Source organism: Carassius auratus, unplaced genomic scaffold (assembly GCF_003368295.1).
Source record: "Carassius auratus strain Wakin unplaced genomic scaffold, ASM336829v1 scaf_tig00038657, whole genome shotgun sequence".
Taxonomy (NCBI): domain Eukaryota; kingdom Metazoa; phylum Chordata; class Actinopteri; order Cypriniformes; family Cyprinidae; genus Carassius; species Carassius auratus.
This window is the reverse complement of record NW_020526456.1, coordinates 1-25,051: the sequence shown is the minus strand read 5'-3', so window position 1 is coordinate 25,051 and position 25,051 is coordinate 1. Positions and strand designations below refer to the sequence as shown.

Sequence of the window (25,051 nt, the reverse complement as noted above, 5' to 3'; positions counted from 1 at the left end):
CATTAAATCTGAATGTGCCATTAGAGTCCTTGTGTTAAACATGACTCTCACATCGTCTCACTGGTCGGTGGAGAAATCAACAGAAGGACAGAAGACGTCACCGGGATGATGATGGATTCTTCTAGAGCCCATTATCTCTGAAACACAGATTTGTAGGTCTTTGTGAACTGAGGTCAGGATGTGTTTAGTATGAATAAGTGACCTTGTATATGTCTGTTTCCCTTGCAGAATTTCTATAAGGAGATAGAGAGGGAAGAGATGTACATCAGGTGAGCGCCTTTGTGTGTGTGTGTGTGTGGAATAACATGGAAATATGAGAGGGAAAAAACTAACCAATCAGAATTCCAGATGCAGGACAAGTTGTGCTTATGGAAGGGACGAAAGATAAAGACTATCGCGACTATTCAAAATATTTTTTTGAAATAAAACTATGCTTTTGTTTGGCAAGGACAAATACATTGAGCCAAAGTAACAGAAAAGATGTTTATAATATAATATATATATATATAGTAAGTCAGATATAGTAAGTGCTGCTCTTTAGCATTTTCTTCATTTATTTCAACTAAAATAAACAGAAAATATAAATACAAACAAAAAAAGAGTATTGTTTTTTACTTAGAATCACAAAGATACTGAAGTTACACTGGTGTATAGACATATGATGCATATATATTTTAAATTTTGTATATTGTTATTTTAGTTTCATATTTAGTTTTTTTTTTATATTTAGATAAAAAAACATTATTCTATTCAGCAAATGCATTTAGTGCATTGTTCCACTAAGTAACTAGGTGAATAGGTATTTCACATCATATTTACTATAGTGTGTATTTTACCGCCACTGAAACACTCATGCATTATTCTATGCTGTTTTTATTTATGTATTATAAGTAGTGTGATTAGTTTGTTGGATGTCACAATATACTGATCTAATTACTGCAGTAACAGTTAAGTATTTACTGCATAGAATAAGTGCATAGTGTATCATTTGGGACACAGCTGATGTCTTGACAAATCAAGATAGAAATCAATAATGATCTGTTTTCTATTTGGAATCATTGTCTTGAAGAATCTTAAGAATAGAAAACAAAGGTTTCTCTATCATTCCTTGTGTATGGACTTGTACAATGTGTGAATGTCAAGTTGTGGGCTTTGTGAGTTTGTTGTTAAAGTTTTTTTATGTCAAAGTTTTGATGTCATTTTGTGTGCGTGCCTGCGTGTGTGTGTGTGTGTGTGTGTGTGTGTAGGTACCTGTATAAGCTGTGTGACCTGCATAAGGAGTGTGATAACTACACCGAGGCTGGATACACCTTACTGCTGCACGCTAAACTCCTCAAGGTAACTCCACACATGATTTTCTGAGTAGATATGCTCTTTACTAGGGCTGCCCTCGACTAAAGATTTGTCTGGTTGACTAGTAGTCACTTATTTGAAGTTTTAGTCGACTAAATACACGTTTATTAAAAAATCATTTAAATCATATTAATGCACATTTAAAGCTGCAGTAGGGAACTTTTGACACTCTAGCGGTTAATAAACAGAACTGCTTGTGTCTTGTGGAAGAACATCGTAGCCGGATCTACTTCTCTCTGTTTATGTCTATGAAGAATCACAAAGGTACTGGGTTACTCCGCAGCGGTATCCCCGAAGCAATCTAAAATAGTCCGAATATAAACACTTATTATAGGTGCACCCTAGTGATTCAGGACAAGCTAAAAACACGGTTTGGAAAATGGATTCATGGTGTACTCACTTATTATATAAATTTTTCTACATTTTGAACACAAACAAAGTTACGGACCGCAGCTCTGATTGGTTGTTTTTTACCGGGAGCGGATGACTTTCTGCAAATGGCAATAGGACACTGGGAGGAGCCAGAGGAGCTTGATTTTTTCACAGATTATCTGTCTCATATTCTACTGTCAGGACATAATGACAGGTTTAATAAATATGTAAAAAATATTTTTTTTTACAAAAGTTCCCTACAGCACCTTTAATTGCCTAAATTTTGCGCAAGTGCATGCATAAAACTTGCGACCCACGGCACATCGGCAGAGGTAATGATTATGAATGTTTCAGGGAAAATGGTATAGAGGCTGCATTAACATTTGAATAATTCATTGATAAACTAGTGCATTTTTATTTGCGCTTTAAGCTATGAACTCGGCGACACTGACTCGACATCTCCGCAGTAGTGGATGCACCTGTATGCAGGTTTCATGCAGATTGCATAATTTGAGATTATTCATTTTCCGCTTGAATTTGTTTATTTGAAAGTAGACTTTTCACTCCCTGTAGATATATATATATATATATGTTTTTTTATGTCAGTAAGGCAAATATAGCCTATACAAGGAGTTTAAAAGACAGAAAGGCAGAAAGCGCATCCTGTTTGCTTTCATTATTTTACAAAAGCGCAATGTTTTTAAGGTGACATCTGGCCTAGTATGGTGTTCCATACTTAAAATGTATGCTCTGCATTTAACCCATCCAAGTGCACACACACCCAGAGCAGTGGGCAGCCAATGCATCAGTTGGGGGTTCAATCCCTTGCTCAAGGGTCTCACCTCAGTCGTGGTATTGAGGGTGGAACAGAGCGCTGGTTATTCACTGAGACTCAAACATGCAAGCTTCGGTTACAAGACGACTCTCTATCCATTACAGATTCGAAAGGTATGTTACTTTTATCTGTATGAATAAAAACGAGGAGTATTTTAAGAGCAAGTGAGCGCAACGTGAACGAGCATTTGCCATTCTCATCTGACATTTAGAAAGTCACCTCAAGAGCAGATTTGAGAACAAATATATCTTGTATAAAGACACTTAAACTTTGCCAAAGACATGATTGCAGGTCTTACATGGATTTAAGTATTACAATTAATTAGCATTTAGTATAAATCTGATCAAACTTAAAGTATTAAATTGAATACCCAAGCATTAAGACATCTTTAATTCATCCAGAATTACTTAACGTACATGGACCCTTTTTGGTTTTCGTATACTTAACTGACAGTCACATTTGCATACTGAATTGCGACTGGATTCATTTCCTCGCATTTATTTGCATAGTGATTTGTTGCTGATCTTTTTTTTTTTATATATATATCTGTTTAAGAGAGAAGTTCCCCAAAAATGAAAATCTGCTGAAAATGCATTCACTCTCAGGTCATCCAAGATCTAGATGAGTTTGTTTCTTCATAAGTTTTGGAAGAATGTATAGCCTTACATCACTTGTTCATCGGTCGATCCTCTGCAGTGAATGGGTGCCGTCAGAATGAGGGTCCAAACAGCTGATAAAAACATCACGGTAATCCACACATCACTCCAGTCCATCAGTTAACATCTCAAGAAGTAAAAAGCTGAAGAAACAAAACAACATTAAACCATTGCTTCCAGGTAAAATATGAATCCATAATCTATATTAACACATCCTCCAGTGATGATGTCCATCCCCTGTTTTCCTCTCACATCTAAATCCACCAACATATTTTTTGGACTATAAACATTCTCATTCTGACGGCACCCATTCACTGCAGAGGATCCTTTGGTGAGCAAAGCTATATTTCTCCAAATCTTTTCTGATGAGGAAACAAACTCTTGGATAGCGTAAGGTTGAGTAGATTTTAATCAAATGTTCATTTTTAGATCAACTATTATTTTAAGAATACGCGCTGTCAAAGCTGCATTATATTGATTCTTATGCACAGCAAATAGAAAACAATAAACATCTCATGACAAACGCAAAGCTCTGATGCACCATTTAATTTGCAGATTTACCTGACCTAAAACCTAATCTCACCTAAAACATTAGCATTATATTATGTGCTAGTCTGTCCTTCAGGAAATGCTAATTTGTTCTGGAGAATCTTGGGAGTTAGTCTTAATAAGTGACATTAACTGTTAGTTGAGCAAATGGATTAATATGTAGATTGGCTTGCTGTTTAATCACATCTGCGTTTGGGCTCAACGTGTGTTCTGTAGTGAATCTCCGATTCGTTTAGGGCTTTACAGGAGTAATTCGATGAGGGAATCGGCTGTCACAGTGAGCGAGGGAACACCACGTTCTCTCGAACCCACGCAGCTTCTCTTCATAAATAACTGCCTTCGTTCTTTGTGCTCCTGCATACAAAAGCACACGCTTGTTCAGGGATAACACCAAAACATGAACCCTGTTCTCAGTCTTCAAACATGCATTCAGACAAATAATGAGTCTGTGTAGGTAAACTGCTTCGTGCTATCAAGAGCTAAGTTAATAAACTGTAAAATATGTTAAAAGGTTGATATGTTTGGCTTAATTATGCATTACAAGGCTTGCGCTAATGACCGTAAGACTCCAAGGTGTTTATTAGAGAGAGAGAGAGCTGTTAAACATCATGGTGAAAGTGTAGACATTTAAAGATGATAAATGTAATAAAACAAGAATATTACAACAGTTTATTAGTTTTATATAATAGAGCCACTAGTATTTTTGCACATTTTGTTTCGGAATTATAAGTTTACAGGTTATGTATTATATATTTTATTTAAAAAGAATCAGCATGTATGTTCAAAGGTTCTGAGTCATTTTTATTTTTTATGCTTTTTTTTCATGTTCTTTGGAACCGCTTCAACAAAAATATTAAAAAGCACAACATTTCCAACATTGATAATACACGGAAATGTTTCTTGAGCAGAAAAACGTCAATTAGAATGATTTTATTATATTTATATGTGCATATAGATGGCACCCGTAGAATGTTTTTTCCATTTCTCCTCACAACGCTGATGCTCTTTCCTGCGGTGTTTGACCCCCGCTGTTGCACAAAGCTCCATGAAATGTCAATTAAGTTTACACTACAGTGAATCATTCCTGACAGAGCCTTTAGCACAATACAATATCTCAACGTGACAGCCAATAGCTGCAGCCCGCAGGGGAGTCAGCTGACCCACTCCAGCCAATCAGATCGCTTGTTTTCCTGTGTGTGCTCGTTTTATTCCACAGAGGCTTTGAACTGAGCGGTCAGCAAAAAGCCAAGAGTCCTCAATCTGCACAGTTTCTCCCTGTAATCACTTGTTTACAGCATCAGGCAGCATCTGTAATGAATATTACAGTGTGGCCACATAAATCAGCGTTATCAGATGGGCTCTCCACGCCGGCACAGAAATACAGCCAAAACCTTTCAGATTCTCAGCACAGCAAAATTAATATCTCCAGCAGCTGCGATCTGAAAGCGACCACACTGTTCTGAGTGTGTGTGTTTGTGCACCTGTATATTGCAGATTTTCCTTTATTTTTCAGTTGGGTTGATCTAGTTTTTTTTTTTGGTTCACTTACAATGCTTCTAATAAAGTTTTATTTCCACTAAAATAGTCAGTTTTGTCATGACCACTTTCTCTGTTGCTTTGAACATGGGCTTTTTATACTGCATTGCCTGAAACGTGTCGCTCAAATGCTTCCGATCAGACTGAAATCAGCAGGGATCTCATTTTGAAGTAATAATATCTTTATCACCTCACCTTGACTGGGCAATCCAGGTTTCTGAATGCAAAACAGGGTCATTAATGTGGGCGGTTGTATTAACGAATGAACATATTGTAACTTCGATGGATGTTTTCGCTGCTTTGCATCTCGCTTGTGTGGGAAGTTACATTAGGTTTTCATAAAATGAACTTTATTGTTCTGTTTGTATTTTTCTGAGTCTAGATATTGATTAGATCTAATGGTGAACTCAGCGGGACTCTCGTGGGGTCACTGGCGGGTTAATGTGGTGTATTTGAAGAGTGTAATTGTGCTGTTGTTTTGTCAGTGGTCTGAAGAGGCCTGTGCCGCCCACCTGACGCAGAGAGACGGTTACCAGGCGAGCACTCAGTGTCAACTCAAAGACCAGCTGTACCAGGAGATCATCAATTACTTCGACAAGGGCAAGGTAAAGACCACTAACAAGAAGTTACTATCACAACCTCTGCTTTACTCACATTGACCTGGGACTTACTAGAAGTAATGCATCTGTTCAAAACAGTGCTACTTTTTAGCTGTTTTACTGTATGTTTCACCTAACAGTGACCTTCTGAGCTGCAGTGATTAAAACTTATTCTACTTAATTGTCCCCTCGACACTGTCTTCCTTTGGGAAGTTTTTCATTTTGGAAAGCTAAAATGATCTGATGGTTCATTTCTATCAATTGATTAAAAACAAAAACAATTTAGAGGCTCATTTGAGTCATCACTCATTTTTGTTCCCTGAAGTCCCTGTGTGTCATTGTGTCGAAGTTTTTTTTTTTTTTTTTGGCCAGTAAATAATAATCTAATTAAATGCAGTGCATCATTGCTGCTGATGCAGTCATATTAAATAGGATGTTTCTTATTATTGTTTTTAATTTATGTGCATATACATTTGATGCTGCCAACCTCCTAATTGTGATCAGCACCATTTAATTATTTATTAAATGTAGTATAGCATATTAAATAAGTGTGTGTGTGTGTGTGTGTGTGTGTGTGTGTGAGAATCACTTTTATGGTGGCAGCTTCAAATCATAATATAGAAATATATATTTTGTTCAAATTTATATACAAAAACTATATAATTATTTTATATAAAAAGCAATGGCAAGGATGGCAGCATCAAATTTATTAAATATTCCAATGCATTTTGTATGTATAAGCAGTTTCTTAAAAAAAAAAAAAAAAACTGTGAGAATCATTATTAACATGGCAGCATTACATTTAAATAATATATATTTAAAAAAAATTTACAAAATATTTGTAAATATTTATGTATGATTTACATATTTTTAAATATCTAATACAATATAAATACACAGAAAAATTTATATATAAACTTACATTATGTAATATTTTGTATACATTTTAAAATTAGTGGGATCTTTATATTATTACTTATTGAAACAAAAATATATAATGCATTATGCATTGCATATTATTTTGTACATGTTGTAAAACCGCAATTTAGATACCATCGAATTTAAATATTTACATATATATATATATATATATATATATATATATATATATATATATATATATATATATATATATATATATATATATATATATATATATATATTTTTTTTTTTTTTTTTTTTTTTTTTTTTTTTTTACTTCTTTAAGAATTAACATGACAAGATTAACCAATATATACTGTCAGGTTTTCTGTGTCTCTGTGCATGTGATTGCATGTCAGAAATGGCCTGCATGTCTTAAAAGGTGTCCTGCAGCAGTCTGTGTATCAGGACAGGTGACACACAGAAGGGAGATTATTGGCTGGCTACATCTCTATTAGTCTGACAGGCTGGAGAGGGGAGCTGGGGGGATTCGAGGGTTACAGGGGCCAGGCGGAGATCTGCTCCCAGCGTAGAGGTCTCTCAGTGGGGGACTCTTATCAAATCTGCTGCCCTGGACTGGACCCCATTACTGGGCTCAGCGGCTCAAAATCTTGACTGAGTGTGTCAAATAGAAAGCACGCAAGAGAATTGAGCTGGAAAGTGTGTGCAGTCAGTCAGTCTTAGAAATCGAGCTGACGAGCAGCTCTGGGCCGTAGTTCTTCTGTTCGACACATTTTATGGGAATTATTCCAGCTTTTCAGAGAGTCTATTTTAAACATGGCTCAGACTGCTGGGACAGACCCACATGTCACAGCTGAACGTCTCCTGAGAGCCGAGACAGGAAGACACAGTCACATAAACTGCTCCTACTCTTTTTCTTCCCGGTTTTCCCTGTATTTTCTCTTAAAGCATTGAAATATTTCTGATAATCTTCGGTTCCAACAAAGCTTGTTTTGTAGCTACATTGCTACAAATGCTACATTGAGGTTAAAATTAAAATAAATCTCATTAACAAAATGTTTTGGTTACTTAAAATATGAATGGCTTTTAATTTCAGCTAGCTGTTTAACTTGATGTAAATTAATAAATACTAATTAAATAAAAACATTAATTAAAACCGTGTGTTTGTGTGTGTGCGTGTGTGTTTATGTATGTATATATCTGTAAGTATTCATTTTCAGGAAATTATTAATAATGCATGCAAATTACTACTACTCCTCTGGAAAATGCTTAAGATGCTGAAACTTCTCCTTCATTGCCCTGGGTTGTAGTAAAAGACTGATTGTTTGCAAAACTAGGTTTTAAACTGTAAATGTAGGCTATGGCATCTCTTTTAATATTTAATGTTGTTCCCTGTATAGTATGACTGCAATTTAAATAATAATATCAGACTATTCCTGTGCACAGTCAGTGCCATATTTGATGCACAAACATGACTTTGGTTGTGATGATTGTAATAACCAAACTTAGATGCTGTTGATTTTTGCAAGCATGGAATATTCTCAGTTCATATCTTAAAATTTAAGACTGTTTCTCACAAAAAATAAAAAGGGTATTGCTTCAGAAGACTGGGAATTCAAGCACATGAAGTCATGTGTGCTAGGTTTATAGTTTTATAGTCCCATTTGGTGTTTTTGAAAGCCTTTTTATGGAAAGAGATGCTTGAAAATATTCTCCTTTGGTTTTCCACAACAGTGTACGTTTCATTCTGAGGTAAAATCTTTTAGTGCATTGCCGTCTCAACAGGAACATGTAATTGTAAAAGGAAAGTAATTTTTATGTTGAACATGTGCTCTAATATTACAGTGCAAGTTTGGCTTTATGAACTGTACTTGTTTTATTCTTCCTCCAGTCTGAATAACTAATCCACATCATCTCCTGCAGACTGCAGATGCTATTACTGGCAGCTTTCTTAAAAATGATGCACCACAGATATTGATTTATAATCACAGTTTCTCCCTCTCTGTGCCACCAGGATGCTATCAAAGTTTCAATTAAGAATCAGTTATATATCAGATCCTGGGCAGCAGAAGTGTAATGCTAGGTTTTATTTATACTTGACATTTGAAGTTATAAGTCTGATATGAGAGAATGTCAGAGCTGAGGGATATCCGTATTACTGTTTAGATCAGGTCATGGATATTGACTCATTTAACGCCACCTGCTCCACCCAAAGAAAAAATATGTATAGAATGTGTGTGTGTGTGTCTTAAATAGTCTTAAAAAGTCATGAAGTGATGGTATTAAATATTGCATGCACTGAGAAAAAAAAAAAAAAAGATACATTCAGATGCAAGTTAAATTTTTTTTACTTTTTTTTAATCTTAGAACATATATATGTCAGGTATAAAAATGTACAGTAAAAGTTTTTTTTTTCTCTCTCTCTAGTTAAGCTACTTATTTGTACATAAATTAAAAAGATATTGAGATCAGTTGGAAGTTGTATTTCCATACATGTTGCTTATTCAACTCATTGTGTTCTCCTTAGACCTCTACATTAAGAAAACATAGATGTATTGTATTGACTTTAATTTCTGATCTTTAATGTCTTAAAGTCTTCAATTCACCTTCATGAAACATGCACCATGCCTGATATAATAATGCACTTTTTTTTGTACAAAACGATGCATTTTACAGCCTTCGTTTTCAGCCTCCCATTGGACGTGCATTACTGTGCGTGCTATTTTTCTGTTTGATTTTACGGAAGAACGGGTCAGAAAAATATTCTATGCCTGGTGATCCCAGAACATTCCTCTAATGATCTCTTAAATATTTGATATGATCGGGTGGTGCAGCTGGGTAATTTTTGCTTCCGCTTCAACATAAATCTGAGAAAGCACTTTTTGTTTGACAGTCAACTCAAAGCTCATTGTTCACAGATGGTTAGAAGGATATCACAGCAGCATGTTTTGACATAATGAGCTTCAAAGATGACGTGTGATGTGTGTTGTGTTCAGATGTGGGAGGAGGCCATTATTCTGGGGAAGGAGTTAGCCGAACAGTACGAGAACGAGATGTTTGACTTTGAGCAGCTGAGCGCTTTACTGGTACGTACAAGCTTTCTCTCTCAAGGTTTAACAATGAAACAAACAATTGATGAGTCATTCAGACTGTTAAAGTGCACCAAAGTAGCTAAATTGGTCAAATATAAATGATCAGAGGGCTTTAATGAGTTTCTGCATTTTGTTCATTAGTGGGGTTTTGTCTGATTGGGAAACAAATGACAAATTGATCCATTCAGACACAAACAACGATTGTGGTCTGATTTCATTACAAATTAACTGTTGCCACATTTTGCAAGGTCCTGAACAAAAGTTTGTGAGTAACTTTATTGTTACCCTTCACGTGTTGATCTCAACCATTTTTTATTACTTTTTAACTTTTATTATTATTTTATTATTATTATTTAAATTGTTTAAACTGTCTTATGTAGTTATGTAAAAACCAGTATGTGTATGTCATTTTATTGTTTTATATATAAAATATTTTATATATATATATATATATATATATATATATATATATATATATATATATATATATATATATATATATATATATATATATATTATGTATATATATATATATATATATATATATATATATATATATATATTATGTATATATCTTAAAACAGGTACGAAATTAATTTATATTCTTATTCATTAGGTTATCATTTTTATTTAATGTAATATATATATATTACATTAAATGTGTGTGTGTGTGTGTGTGTGTGTGTGTGTAATTTACTATGAAATAAAACATGATATTTTATGTTTGTATTTTTATCTTATTTTATTGTTTAACCTATTTATTATTTTTTTAATTTTATATAGTAATATAAGTAAATTGTCAAATTAATTGAGATAATTATATTAATTATGCAACCCAGCAAGGCCCATATCAGCAGCTGTTGAAAAGGGATTGTGTTTGTGTTCATTAAAGAGTGTTTTTCGCTCATGATCTGATCGTCTCTGTGTCTCAGAGGAAGCAGGCTCAGTTTTATGAGAACATCGTGAAAGTGATCAGACCAAAGCCGGACTACTTCGCTGTGGGGTATTATGGACTGGGCTTCCCCTCGTTCATGCGGGTGAGAATTTCTCTTATAATCCTGAATCTTTCATATGTCACCGTCACCATAGATATCTCTGCTTCTTTGTGTAAATGCATTCCTTAGTGAATTCGTCTGATATATTTCCAAAGGCCTGGAAATCAGTTACTGGTGTCTTTGTGTCAAACTCACTCCTGCAGGAACCTTCATTCAGACACAGACAAGTTCATGTTCCAGGGGTTGATTTGTATCAAAACTGACAGATATCATTTTCCTTTCCTTTGGATATATGAAGGTCAATTTTTACCATACCTTTCCGTTTTACCGTTCACATTTTTTTTTTGTATTGATTCTTTCTCTCCTCTTTGTCGAAAACATATAAATTTAATCTTACAATATAAAATTTGATTTTTAATCTATCTTAAACTATTATAATGACTATTATCATTAAATATAAAAACATTATAAAATAAATAAAAACATCTCAATATTTATTAAATTATTAAGTTCATGTTTCTACTTCAAATGTAATATTTCTATTAATCAAAAAAAGTAATTTGTATTGTTATTATCATTATCATCCTCATTAGCTTCTTCCCAAATATTTCACTTCCACTTTGCTGCTCAAATCCATTGTTATTAAGTTGTCAAAAAAAAATATAAAATGACAAAAAATAAAAAATATTTTTTTTTTGTAAATATTATTTGTTTAATTATTATTTTTTATTTAAGGCATTCAATTATATTATTCAGTTAAATTATTCAATTATTGTTGTTATTTTTATTTTTAGCTTAGTTTATTACTAAATCTATCTCAATTATTTTTCTGTCACTGAAATCCCATTTTTATTTATTTATTAAATATTTATTAAATTGATACAATTATTTGTTTAAATTATTATTATTGGGATTATTTAGTGTTGGGCAACGCTTACATTTTTTAATCGCAATTAATCGCATAATGAACAAAACCAAAAATGCATTCAAAAGTAGTGATTTGTTCACTTTTTTCATTTAAAAGTACTGCTATATGAACAAGTGTAATTATAACATTTGGTTTGCAAACTAATGTTTTTGTGTTTCTATTTTCTTTTATCACCAAATCAGTTTCAGTTCCACTTTGCAGCTCAAATCCCGTGTTTCTGTAGTTGATGACGTGACTTTTTAACCCTCTGGGGACGGATTAGGCGGTACCGCCCAAAATGGCATACTTTTACAAATGTGTAGTTATCTCAACAACTATTAATGCTAGAGAGATGCGGGTTTTTTTGCCGTCTTCCTCAGACTCCGCTGAAAACAGCGGTGTCCAGTTTGTATATTAAACACTTCCCTTATTGCGCAATACCACTGCGTAAACAGGCCAATGAAAACGATTGTGCTAGGCAGATTCAACACGCAACAGCCAATGGAAAAATTGCCGCTGGGAGGAGTCTTTTTCTAACCCAATCAGAGGAAGGTTATGTCTTCTAGCGATTCAGAGGACTCTGTAGCTCTGCTGTAGCCTTGTAAAAGCTGGCTGGACTAAAGTAAAAGACATGTAATCAATAAGCGTTCAGAGAATCAGCATCAGGGTGGAGAAAGCAGAACGCGATCGGAGTATTAGCGAGCACAAAGAGCTAAATTCGAGCGATCGGAGAATCAGCATCACGTGGAGAAAGCAGAAAGCTATCGGAGTGTTAGCGAGCACAAAGAGATAAATTCGAGAGAGATACAGCATTATTACAGAATTGTTTTATCAAAATGGCAAGCAGTAAAAGATTTACGGCAGAACAAGCTCTGGAACAATCACTGGAAAGGCCTGGAGAGGCCTTGCTTTGCTCACTGGCATGCCTAGGACTGTTTTTTAAAAAAGTTAATTATTTAATTGTTCTTTACACATTTGATTAAACAATAACACATTTCTGTCAAGCAAAGAGTTTGAAAAAAATATATTTTCTTTGTTCAAAAACTGTTCTATATTGTGTGTTTTTCAGTAATAAATGACAAAAATCTAATTTTCCTTTTTGAAATTCTCTAGTTTATTGTAAAATTTTTCACTCATACTTCCTTTATATAAACATATTGCATGCATGCTTATGGTAGCTTAGGGTCTTCTGAATCCATAGATACCAAACACAGGGTGTTCCATCTCCTTTACATATGATTTATAAGCCGAAATGTAAAAATAGAGAAAACGGACCAAAAAGGGCTTAGTCCCCTAAGGGTTAAATGTGCTCTTGACAGACTCATCTAAACTGTCTCATATGTGAAACCAAAACACGGTATTATACAGCAAATCAAATTCTTTCAAAGCTACATACAGTACAGATGATAAGACTTTGATACAGTATGAAGGTCAGAATGTTGACTCAAGTGCATGGTTTTATTCTCTGTATATTTCTATATATCCCCTGCCTGAATCTCTGTCATTCCTGATGAAACAGAATCATTCACCCTCCACAGATCACAGTGTGTGTTTAAGCCTGTGGTTGTGGCTCTGAACCGCCTCAGATACATTTGTAATTCTGTTAATACTCTTCAGCCGCATGCAGTCACACGTCTTGAAAACAAAAAAGAAATGGGCATCTAAAGGCCAGTCGCCTCCTACTAGTGTTGACATGTTGCTCCATGGAGAGAAGCTTTGCCTGTTAAAACACAAAACGTCTCACTATCTCCCCTCTCTCCTTAAAGTGGCACTTTTGTATGCGTGTGGAGTCGCGCTAACGCAGCCGGTTTGTTCCGCCGTGCTTGGAATCACCAGCGCTGTGAAAACACCCATCGAGAGCACAGTGCAATTTGTCACCTTATCGCTCAAAGCAGATTTGAAAATATACCAGCCCTGGGCATATTTCACCTCCGGTTCACATTTCACTAATTGAGCAGCTGAAATATGTTCGTGCATGCGGGGAGTGTGCACGTGTGTGTATCTCCGTTCTCATATTGAATCCTATCATGCTGCTTTGTCCTATTTCAAAATATTAAATGCGATCATGCATTGTTCACACTTCAATTCCATGCATATCGGTAATTTAGTATCTCGTTCCGTCACTGTCATATTTCTCAGCGTGTGTGTGGGTGTTTGTGTGCACACAGCAGTCTGTGTGTAGTTGTTCGCACAGATGCTGTGAATGGAAACATATTGACTGTGTTATAGGTGGGCGCAGATGATTGACGCTGTCTTTATGGGAATGTGCAATAATTGAGCATTTCCACACTGCCAAACACCTCGGAATTACAGCTGCTGTGGCTATCTTGAGATTCAACGTTCAAACTCAAAAAAAAAAAAAAACTTTGGATTCATAGATGATGATGACTGAATGGTCTAGATTTTAGGTTTTCAGCTGCACTTATGTATTTCTTCCTTTAATTACTTATTTCTTTTTTGCAGGTTTACTGTTTTAATAAAAACATTTATATTTATCATTATATTAATATACATGCATTTCATAGATATAAACTTGCAATTCTAAGAAAAAAGTGCAAGTTTCCATCTTGCAACCCTGAATTGTGAGTTTATATAAAAACTTAACTGGATTTTTTTTTTTTTTACTTTTCTTCTCAAAATCACAGTTTTGCATTTATATCTTGCAAAAAAAAAAAAAAAAAACTTTGAATTGCAAGCTAAAAACCCAGAATTACGAGATTTATATATTGTAATCCAATTTTTATTTATTTTATTTTTTTGGCCAAGAAAAAAACGAGTCTAAATACTAATCAGTTTTTTTTTTTTTTTTAAGTTAACTGATAAGAGTTCTGTTGGCTGTTTAATGCGTTTTAATAATATTCAAATGTTTTTTGATTGTTGAGCTCTTGTTAGATATGCTTCACTGATGAAAACTTATTTAAATGTTTTTATTTTTGTCTTGTTTTTCCACGTAGATGCTGCTGTTTTAAATCATATCTGGATGTGTTAGTAGTCTTCTCTGGCCTTTGTGCATTTGATTATTGCTTTGTTATATTTCTGTGTGTTCATTCAATCTGATGTGTTAATTAAATTGTGCTTTTTTTAGAAAAAGTGATGCTTTGAAATTCATAAAATGCAAATATTATTCAACGTTTTTGGTGGTGAGCACAGAAAAGTTGTCAAAACAAATCAGAAAGGAAAGGTTGATCTGGAGATGAGATTGTCTATTGCGTGTTTTTTCAGAATAAGATGTTCATCTTTCGGGGGAAAGAGTATGAGCGGCGGGAGGACTTTGAGGCCAGACTCCTGACTCAGCTTCCCAACGCTGAGAAGATGAAGACCACGACGCCTCCCAGCGAGGACATCAGGAGCTCCTCTGGACAGTGTATCCTCCAGACGCACTCACAGCACATGCATAAAACTGTGTTTAGTTCAGTGTTTAGGCTACTTCAGATCTCCAGATTGTTTCTGTTATTGTTTCTTAGTTTGGTTCCACCAGACATTCAGTGTTTCACAGTGAAGCCCATCCTAGAGCTGCCACCAAAGTTCCAGAACAAACCTGTGTCAGAGCAGATCGTCAGGTGAGACACTCATCGATCTATCTTTCTAATTATCCGTCTGTCGATCGTGTGTGTGTGTGTGTGTGTGTGTGTGTGTGATGGGTCCGTAAACCAGAGGGCAGATCTCAGGGGTTTGTGTGTTTCCAAGCGACTCACCCGCCTGATTAAAATAGAAAAGTGCAGTGAGCAAACAGTGTTTGACCTTACTACACTCCTCTGTGCTTTAATAAATCACACACACACACCTGAAGAGGAAGCATAATTCAGTTTCAGGCTAAATTCTGTGCCACAGGGTAAACCGCACCATTATCACCGATCTTGATAAAGCATTAGAGGCGGCTTACCGCAGCCAATCAGAGCCACCAGTGAGCATAAAAAGCAATTAAAACTCACTATTTACCCACAATTCTGAGTAAATAAGCATCAGAGCCTAAGGTCACATGACAAGATGTGATTTCTATGAGCTTACTTGAGCGTGAACGTGTAAAAAAGCTTAAAGGGTGGATAACTTCAGTGACTGAACGCTGGCCTGATCCTTCATGTCACAGTTGAGGTTTATTTGTGCGTCTCTCCTCTCATGCCCCGGGCTGCATCTCTCTCCCCTGCAGCTAATACATTTGTAAATATTGTAATTGGTTATCTGTGTCTTTTTCAATCCGATTTGAATCCATTCAGAGCCCAGTCCAGAGGCACGACTCTAGGCATGTTAGTGCCATCATGCTAATTTAGGTGACAAACCTGACTGCAACTGGACTATTCAGATTTGGATTTTAGTGGATTTGTGAACTGGGAAGATCAACTGGTGTAAATGTTCACCTTAATCCAATCTCTTTCTTTTGTTTTTAATAGCAAACAGTTATTTTCTCGTTCAGGCATAATGGCATCTTCGCTCTAGTTCTGAATGGGTTTTTTAGCATGTTCTTACCAAGAGACTAAATTGATTGATATGAAAAGCGGCCAAATAGAGTTTACGTTCCATATGTGACCCTGGAGCACAAAAACATATGTTGCACCGGTATATTTGTATCAATTTCCCACAATACATTGTATGGGTGAAAATTATTGATTTTTATTTTATGCCAAATATCATTAGGATATTAAGTAAAGTTCATGTTCCATGAAGATATTTAGTAAATTTCCTACCATAAATATATCAAAATTTAATTTCTGATTAGTAATAGTGTTAAGAACTTTGGATAAAAAAGTGCACGAACATTTGTATAACTTTAAAGGTGATTTTCTTAATATAATTTTTTTTGTTTATGTATTTATTTTTTGCACCATCAGATTCCAGATTTTTTTTAATTGTTCTATCTTAACAAACCATAAATCAATGTAAAGCTTATTTATTCTGCTTTCAGAAGATGTATAAATCTCAATTTCAAAAAATGGACCCTTAGGACCCTATATGGTTTTGTGGTTCAAGGTCACATATAAGAGCGGGTTTATCTAAAATGCTTGACACCAAAAATTCTAGAAGGGCTGTGGAACATGCTTTTTTTTTTTGACCTCAGCAATTGGCAAAAATAAATTAATTGACTTTTCACTTTCACTGCTGGAAGGATTACTTATCTGTTTTGTTCAACTTGCACAAAAGCAAACAGGCTACTCACAATTGGTGTCATGTTATCTATGTGTAGCCATCAGTCATACACACTCGTTCATCCCTCACTCAGCATCTTGTTCAGACTCTCATTTAGTGACAGGCGGATTTGTTCAGGAAGTTTGTCCACTCAATGATAGGCTCGTTCACAGCCAGCACTAAAAAGCTGTGTAGTCAGCCTACAGTCAGTTTTTGAATGCCCAAAAATCTGCAAAGCTGTCAGATGCTTTACAAAGAGTAGACTTACAGACACAAACAAATTATAAAGACTTTGCATTGTCTCATTTTAAGTTTTTGGGTAAAATCTGCATTTAAAAGAAAAATCTAATTAGCCCAAAATATCAGTAAACTGTGAATTATCAAGATGCTGAAGAGTCATGGTAGTTAACTTCATTCAAGAGAACTTGTCCAGTGTTTATATTTCCTCTTTTCAAAGAACATCTTTGATAAAGTGGGATTGTTGTTTCTTTTCTGCAGTTTCATTGTTTTTAATCATCGTCCAGACAGCTTTTAGAAGCACATGCATCTCCTGCCTCTTGACCCAATGCAACCCTCTTAAAACCACTAAACGCTCTGAGAATGAATCATTCGCACTTTATGTTTCAGCTTTTACACCGTGAATGAAGTCCAAAAATTCCAGTATTCACGGCCGGTCCGGAAAGGAGAGAAAGATCCAGACAATGAGTTCGCTGTGAGTTTCCTTTTGCTTTTCAATGACTATAGCATTCCTCTTTTTGTTATTTCACTCAGTGCTTGTGTAAAGTGCTCTACAGCTCCTCATTTTTAGAAGTACTCAGAACTGTTTTTTAATGCCCGTTTGTAAAAACCTTTTAAGATGGCTTCACGTTGAGTTATTACAGTGGGATGTCAAACCTGAGAACACGGCACCATTATACTAAAATATAAAGTCTGTCCCACCTCCACGGCCTCCACTTACATCTGCTATTGGTAAACATCCATTAAAAGCCAGTAAATGGAGGCTTAAATTGAAGAAAAAAAGCATGCAGGAATAAATTGTGGCCACTCTTTACTTGAAATGTGGCCCTTTGCTAAAAGCTTTAATTCTGCTAACTGTTCACTTAAAATGTTTTGCTAAATATTTTCCCATTCTTCCAAAAGAACATGTGGATTGAAAGGACAACTTACGTAACCGCCTATAAACTACCCGGCATCCTGCGCTGGTTTGAAGTCGTCTCTGCTTCAGCGGTGAGTATGACAGCTTTAGCATCCTCTGTGGTTCATTATATTTCATATTCTCAATGTTTTGAAGGAAAACGAGCAGCCTTCACCTATTTCACTTGACCTCCAATGAGCTCTGATACAGCTGATTTGAGCCATCTCACCCTCGTCTGCAATATATACTGTATATTTAACCCGTCTTACTCGCACCATATTCTGATGACCCAGGGGCATTTATTGAAGGATGAAAAAGCTCCAAAATCTCTGCACTGTAGCACTAACTTGTCCATTAATAAAAATGGTCTGCCCAATTTTTTATGCAAGGACGAATTTGTAAGATGGACCTCAAAAAACATCTTTAACAATCTTTAACAGAATTGTTTGTACAAAATAGCTTGTCTTTTCATCCAAGATAAAATTTAATAAAATGTTTGTTTTTATTAGATTGTATCTGTAATGATATGGCAGTACATAAAAAAGCCATTCTTTTGGACTGCATGAATATTAAGTGTGCACTATTTTTGACGCCACAGGAGTTTAGTACTCAGTTGCATTTTAATGCATTTTCTACTTTCTACAGATATTTTTAAAGAGCTTGTCTCAATATAGAGTGATATGTTAGTCTTTTTGCGCTCCCTTTAGAGTGAACACAACTTACTGCAGGGTTCACATGAAATACGTAATTATACAATTAAAATGTGGAGTTGTTACTGATTTTCTGATTCTGCTAAGTCACCTTGATGGTGATCATTGTTATGGCGTTGGTCTGCATTCCTAGTAATATGTAGTTGTATACTTTAATTCTTAATATTTAAAACAAACCAAAACATTTATAAAACATTTACCTTTAAGATAAGTTAAAGGGCAGTGCAGTCAGATCAGTAATATGGTCTTGAATATAACACATAGTTTGACTTGAAAACCTGCTCTTGTTGTTTCGCTGCTCATTAGAGGAGTTTATTTGTTGGATTGCAACTTTGGTTGTTTCTTAACAGTAACGTGTTAGACAGCTGCTTTGCATTGTAAATATTTCCTGCTTGTTTATTTTATTCATAAATTATTTTTTTGCTTCTTTATGCAGGAGGAAATCAGTCCACTGGAAAATGCTATGGAGACAATGCAGCTAACCAATGAGAAAATCAGCAACATGGTCCAGAGCCACTTAAACGACTCCAGCCTTCCCATCAACCCCCTCTCTATGCTCCTCAACGGCATCGTGGACCCAGCTGTCATGGGCGGCTTCACTAATTATGAAAAGGTATGAGATTATTCTGGTAATTAGTTCCAAATTGTGTCACGGCATAAAGATTAAACACAGTGAACCAAGAGAAGTTGAAGGCATAAACAATTTTAGCCATTTTATATCATGAAAGTCTTCTCATCAAGGCTGCATTTATGCGATTAAATACAGCAAAATTGTGAAATATTTTTGCAACTCAAAACAACTGTTTTCTATGTGAATATATTTTAAAATGTAATTTATTCTTGTGATCAACACTGAATTTTCAGCATCATTACTCCAGTCTTCACTATCACATGATTCTTCATAAATCATTTTAATGTATTGAGATGCTGCTCAAAAACGTGTTATCATCATCATCAATTCTGGAAATAGTTTTGCTGCTTCATATTTAGTGGAAACATTTCTTTCGGGATTCTGTAATTTACTGTTCGTCCATCATAACCAATGAAGACCTCAACATCATTTAACCAAAAAATTCAAAAGAACAACACAGAACAAAATAAAAAGCTTTTCTAACATTAGAAGTTAATGCATCATTGCTTAATAAAAGTAATTTTATTTATTTTCTTTTAAATTGTACAGCCCCCAAATCTTTGAATGATAGTGTATATTTAGAGGGTTGTAGGTGTTTATAACTTACATTTGTTGATTTGTCATCTATAGGCATTTTTCACTGAGAAATACACCCAGGAACATCCAAATGACCAGGAGAAGATTGAAAAACTAAAGGATCTGATTGCTTGGCAGGTAATGATATAATCAATGCATGTCTTAACAGCAGTACTGGGTCATATGCTGAATATTCCTGTGGTGTTCGCCATGATTTTGCAGGTTATATTACATTAATCAGTCCTTTTTCAAACAATTGATTCAAAAATAAAACTCTGTGCATAATTTCTCTCATGCACAATGTGAGATCACAGTTCTTCAGAAGATCTTAAAGCATCTGTCACGCAGTATAAATATCCAGCGTGAGGTTTTATGTAAAGGAAGGTCTCCCGGGTTGTAGATGTTGGTTGAAGCAGCACGTGTTTGGTGCTGTAAACTGACTTTATCATCAAATCTAAAGGCTTTTATCGCTCAGTCAAAAACTGATGATGGTTACAGGGCAGAGCAACACATCAGATGCTCCTGCTGTGTATGTGTGTGAGATAGAGATCTACTAAAGATAGAGATCTACTTAGCACTGATGAAGCTTAATTTATAGCTGTTAGTGGGAAATGTATCCCATGCCAAAGACGAATAAGTTTTTATCTCTCTGAAAAGAACATCTTCCCTCTCTGTTGCTGTACACAATAACACGTCGCTAGCTGATGGCTCTTTTTGATGTTTTTTTCTTTTTTCTTCTTGTGCTATGTTGTAAATTCTTTTTTTTTACTTGCTTGTAAATCTCTCAATATACTGTATTATCACATAATCTTAAAACCACCTTTATTTATAGCTCTTTTAACAATACAGATTCAAGAAGGCAGTTCATTATTGAATTTAGTGATGTCATCATCCAGCTCAGTGATTGGTTGTAGTTCTCATTGATTTGAGATTATGAACCTCACTTTTAAGCAATTAACTGAGATCAGTGAGGCCTACAATCAGCTTTTTTCAAAATAAATACAAAACGTGTGCTAACTGAAAGAAGTCAAGTTGAAAAAAAAAAAAAATGAACCCAATATTTTGAAATATAATCAGAGATTTGCAAGCAATGTTTTTTGTAATTGGGTCATATTTGACCCGGACACTACAAGTGTAAAGTGTCGTTCACACAGGACACGTTTTTCCATTCCAGCATGATACTTTTCTGTAGTTTTTTGTGTAAATGCACTAGATCGCTAATGACCATTGGCAGCATCAAGTAGCAACTGTTTTATTTGATATTATCATCACAGCGCGTCTCAAAACCCTTGTGTTCAGTTTTGTGCTTAAAAAACAACAACCCTTCCTTAACCACCCCTAACAAGGTCCAAAATCCTAAAAACAACAATTATCCAAAAAAAAAAAATCTAATGAATTGTATCATGTTTTGACCTTTTTGTGCGTGCTCCAAAAGGCTGGAAAAGCCTAAAATGGCTATGAACATTTCTAGTAATCACATAAGGCAGTCATGGAAATTCATTGGTTAAAACATGTTGGAACAGATTTCACCATAGTTTTATGCGTCTCCTGTTTGACTTTGACTTGTTCTCTGTAGTTGTGTGTGTGTGTGTGTGTGTGTGTGTGTGTGTGTGTGTGTGTGTGTGTGTGTGTGTGTGTGTGTGTGATGAATAGTCATGAGTCTGAGCAGCTGTCCGAGTGTTCAGCCTGTTTGTCTGATCCAGCCACACGTCGTATATAGTTACTCTCGGCACATAAACGCTTCTGTTGCGTAATGGTTATTGAAGGACTCGTTCTCTTCAGGGACGTGGACAGAAATGTAATGACGGAGAGAGGCTGGTGTGTCGATGTGTTTTCAGGCAAGGATAGAAGGCCGCTGATGAGCTTTTCCATGAGCAGAACAGATGTGAGGTTTTGATGTTACTCTTCATAATTTGTACAAAGGATGGAAAACAAGCCTGTCCAACTCTCTCCGCTACAGAAAAGCTGCTGTAGATTCAACACATCTGCTGGTGTGTGTTTGCTGGATAAACATGTCAGGAATGTGTGGAGATTCATGGTTGTATCATCTTGAGGCAACAAGTTAAGATGCTTTCGATTAGTTGTCATCTTCGAATTACAAATGGACCGTTTCACATTCAAAAAGATCAACCTGAAGCATTTGAAATATTGTATGAGGCCAGGCACATTGAGTTTGCCATGTCAAGCTAAATTAATAAAGATTAGGTAATATATTAGGAGCAGTTTGTTAAAGAAAATCTACTAATGACATTATTTTTGACAGCATTCTCAGCATTGCCACAAATTTCTTCTGGATTTAGTCTTTCTCAAATATAGATAATTCCTGTTTTCGATATCTATTTATAAAAAAATAAAATAACTGAAACTAAAATGAAAACCAAATAAAAAAACATTTTTTGTTCCTTGAAATAAAACAAGCATTAACTGAAATGTATTTCAGCTGGTTGCAACATTTCTTATTTTTAATTTAGTTTAAACTTGATGTACTTTAATTAAAACTGAAATAGAAAATAAATATGCATGCACAGGAAAATTCCTAAGATTGTAACTCAAATTATAATGAGAAAAAAAACAAACAAATTAAAACTGATTGAAAATATGAATAATAAACTACAGTACTATTTCAGTGATACTAATTTTCATTTTTAAATTTCATTTGGAGAAATCTGTTTAAAAGCAAAAAGCATTTTTGATATGTCTGTTTAGAAAAATGCTTGCGATGACAAAGTAAAAGTCATTTATATTTACACATTAAAGAGAGAGCGTTTTGTAAAACAACCTGAATGTATTTCTGACGTGATAAAGGCTGTTTGATTTGCCATTTGTTGAATGAATCAGTCATCTTGTTTTGACTGGAGCTTTTTATTTTTCCTCAGGTTTGATATCAGGTCAGGACATTAGCATGAGATGAGTTACAGCAGCTGTCATCCTGTCACAGAATGAAATACGTCTCATGCTTTGTCTTACCTCGGATGTGTTTTAAAGACGTGTTCCTCAGCAACGAAGACGAGCTCAGTCGCACACATCAATTGTGGAGAATGCATGAAACGCGCATCAGAAAAGCTCCGTCTTTATATGTAGGCTAGACATTTCCTCAAACATGCATGCGTTGTTGCCATCTCACCACATTATTTACACTTTTAACTTCAATTGTTATAGATTTGACAGTGTTCAGCTCATTTATACGAGCAGATGATGAACATTAATGACCTGCTATCGAAGCTCTGTCAGAAGGGCTCAAACAGCGGTGGAAAGGCAGGACAATCCCCCTGCAGATTCAGCTTTTGGATTAAGTTTGCTTTCCCTGTTTGGTCTCAGAGCGCAGCCGGTCTCGGTGATCTGTGTGAATGTGCTGCTCTCTCAGGTGCTTTTGTTGGCACCGCTTCATTCATGTTAGCTTCATCTTTCACACTGAGAAAAGCACTTTCACTCAGGAAAGAGCAGGAGCTTCAGCTGGTAATGTGCATGAGGATCTGGGAGTTTATTGTGTGTTAACGAGAAGAAATTCATCCAGCGCTGTTGTTCATGGACTGTGAGAAAATAAAAAATAATGCATGTCTCTCTGCCAGCTTGCATTTTCATAAAATGACACAAAAACGTGACGGCACACTCACTTTCAGAGCCTCTATGTGATACTAGATTAGTTTTAGAGCAGATCACAAGAATTTCGACTTGTACATGAAATTGTACATTTTTGTGACTTAAAATAAAAAGTTATTATTGCCACATTTTTCAATTTAATTGAGTTTAACTTGCACAAAAATCAGAAATTAAAATAAATGAAAATTACAGAAAAAACTAAATTACTAAACGTAACTAAAATTAAAATAAAACACAAAATATAAAAATAACTGATTCAAAAAAAAAAAAGTTAATTATTTAAAATAATAGTAGTATATTATTATTATTATTATTATTATTATTATTATTATTATTATTATTATTATTATTATTATTCAAATGATTGAAACTATAAAAATGTATCCATAATATTGAAATAACACTGCAAACATCATTGGAGTTGACTTCCATAGTGTGTACTGGGGTGTGAACCTAAACTGGTCTCACGGTTCAATTCGATTATGATTATCATGTCATGATTCAGTTCAATCCGATATCTCGATGTACTGCGTCCTCATTTATCTGTTGTACTTCACATGTATATACCTACAGTGAGTCAATAAACACAAGCAGCCAGATATATGAACTGAACCTTTAATTTTACCTGCTCAAAGAAAACATGCTTCTTGAATGTGTCAAAGTATTTGGAGCATTTTTAATTTCTCGCTTGTGTCTCGCCTCCCTCCGCCGTTATATGCTGCCGTGACAAATGACATCAGAAAAGCATCAGTTGGACAACCCTAGTGTGAACACAACAATACATAGATATTTCTCAAATATCTTATGCATACTTAGAGTATGAAGAACAAAGAAAGTCATACCATTTTGAAGACACATAAGTTTGAGTAAATGATGCTTTAAAGTAAATTTTTGGATGACACTTAGCAATGCATTAGCAGAGAAGAGCCTCAGGTTTAGAATAAGATTCATGTACGTTTGTGGAGGACCAGTGTGTTGTTGAGTTGAGCTCCAATCCTAATCAAGCTCTGCAGGATTACTAGAAACTTCATCATACTCATGATCGTGGGTGTCTGCACCACATCTTCTATTATTAATAACAAGAAGATATTCAAACTGAAGGAAAGCATTGATTATCTCTGCGTTTGAGCACTGAATTCTTCATTCCGTGTCCACATGTGCTCATCAGTTATATTTTCAGTCAGAGTTCGCTGAGGAGACGGATGTGTAGTTGTGTTGTGTGATTTGGCAGCCTGCTTTTTATAGCGGTTTTTCATGTTATAAAGGCCTGGGTTTGCCTGGAGACACGAGCAGCGCTGCTCTATCCGTCTGTATCTCTGTCTCCTTCACAAATTCCCCGCGGTGCTAACAATCCTTATTAAAGCGGGAATCCTCTCACGACTGTTGAACTGAAGGGCTGAAGGATCTGAACAAACTCTGCATCGCTTCTGTATTATATAGAATTCAGTGCTCGATTCGGGAAAATTGTGCTACAGTACATTGCGTATTTAATAAGTGAGCTA

At 35.2% G+C, this 25,051-nt stretch overlaps 1 protein-coding gene across 2 annotated transcripts in view; it reads left to right on the top strand.

The window, feature by feature from the left end:
- Nucleotides 1-20,114, top strand: part of LOC113083532 (dedicator of cytokinesis protein 1) — a 179,413-nt gene extending 159,299 nt beyond the window's left edge. For both annotated transcript variants that reach the window (XM_026254573.1, XM_026254572.1), the window contains exons 36-46: nucleotides 229-269; nucleotides 1,248-1,338; nucleotides 5,787-5,906; nucleotides 9,779-9,868; nucleotides 10,807-10,911; nucleotides 14,999-15,140; nucleotides 15,255-15,336; nucleotides 17,525-17,609; nucleotides 18,038-18,124; nucleotides 19,179-19,355; nucleotides 20,004-20,114. In XM_026254573.1, coding sequence (XP_026110358.1) covers nucleotides 229-269; nucleotides 1,248-1,338; nucleotides 5,787-5,906; nucleotides 9,779-9,868; nucleotides 10,807-10,911; nucleotides 14,999-15,140; nucleotides 15,255-15,336; nucleotides 17,525-17,609; nucleotides 18,038-18,124; nucleotides 19,179-19,355; nucleotides 20,004-20,099 — 1,116 coding nt within the window. In that variant the 3' untranslated portion in view covers nucleotides 20,100-20,114. The remainder of the gene's footprint in view (nucleotides 1-228; nucleotides 270-1,247; nucleotides 1,339-5,786; nucleotides 5,907-9,778; nucleotides 9,869-10,806; nucleotides 10,912-14,998; nucleotides 15,141-15,254; nucleotides 15,337-17,524; nucleotides 17,610-18,037; nucleotides 18,125-19,178; nucleotides 19,356-20,003) is intronic.
- Nucleotides 20,115-25,051: the final 4,937 nt, after the last annotated feature.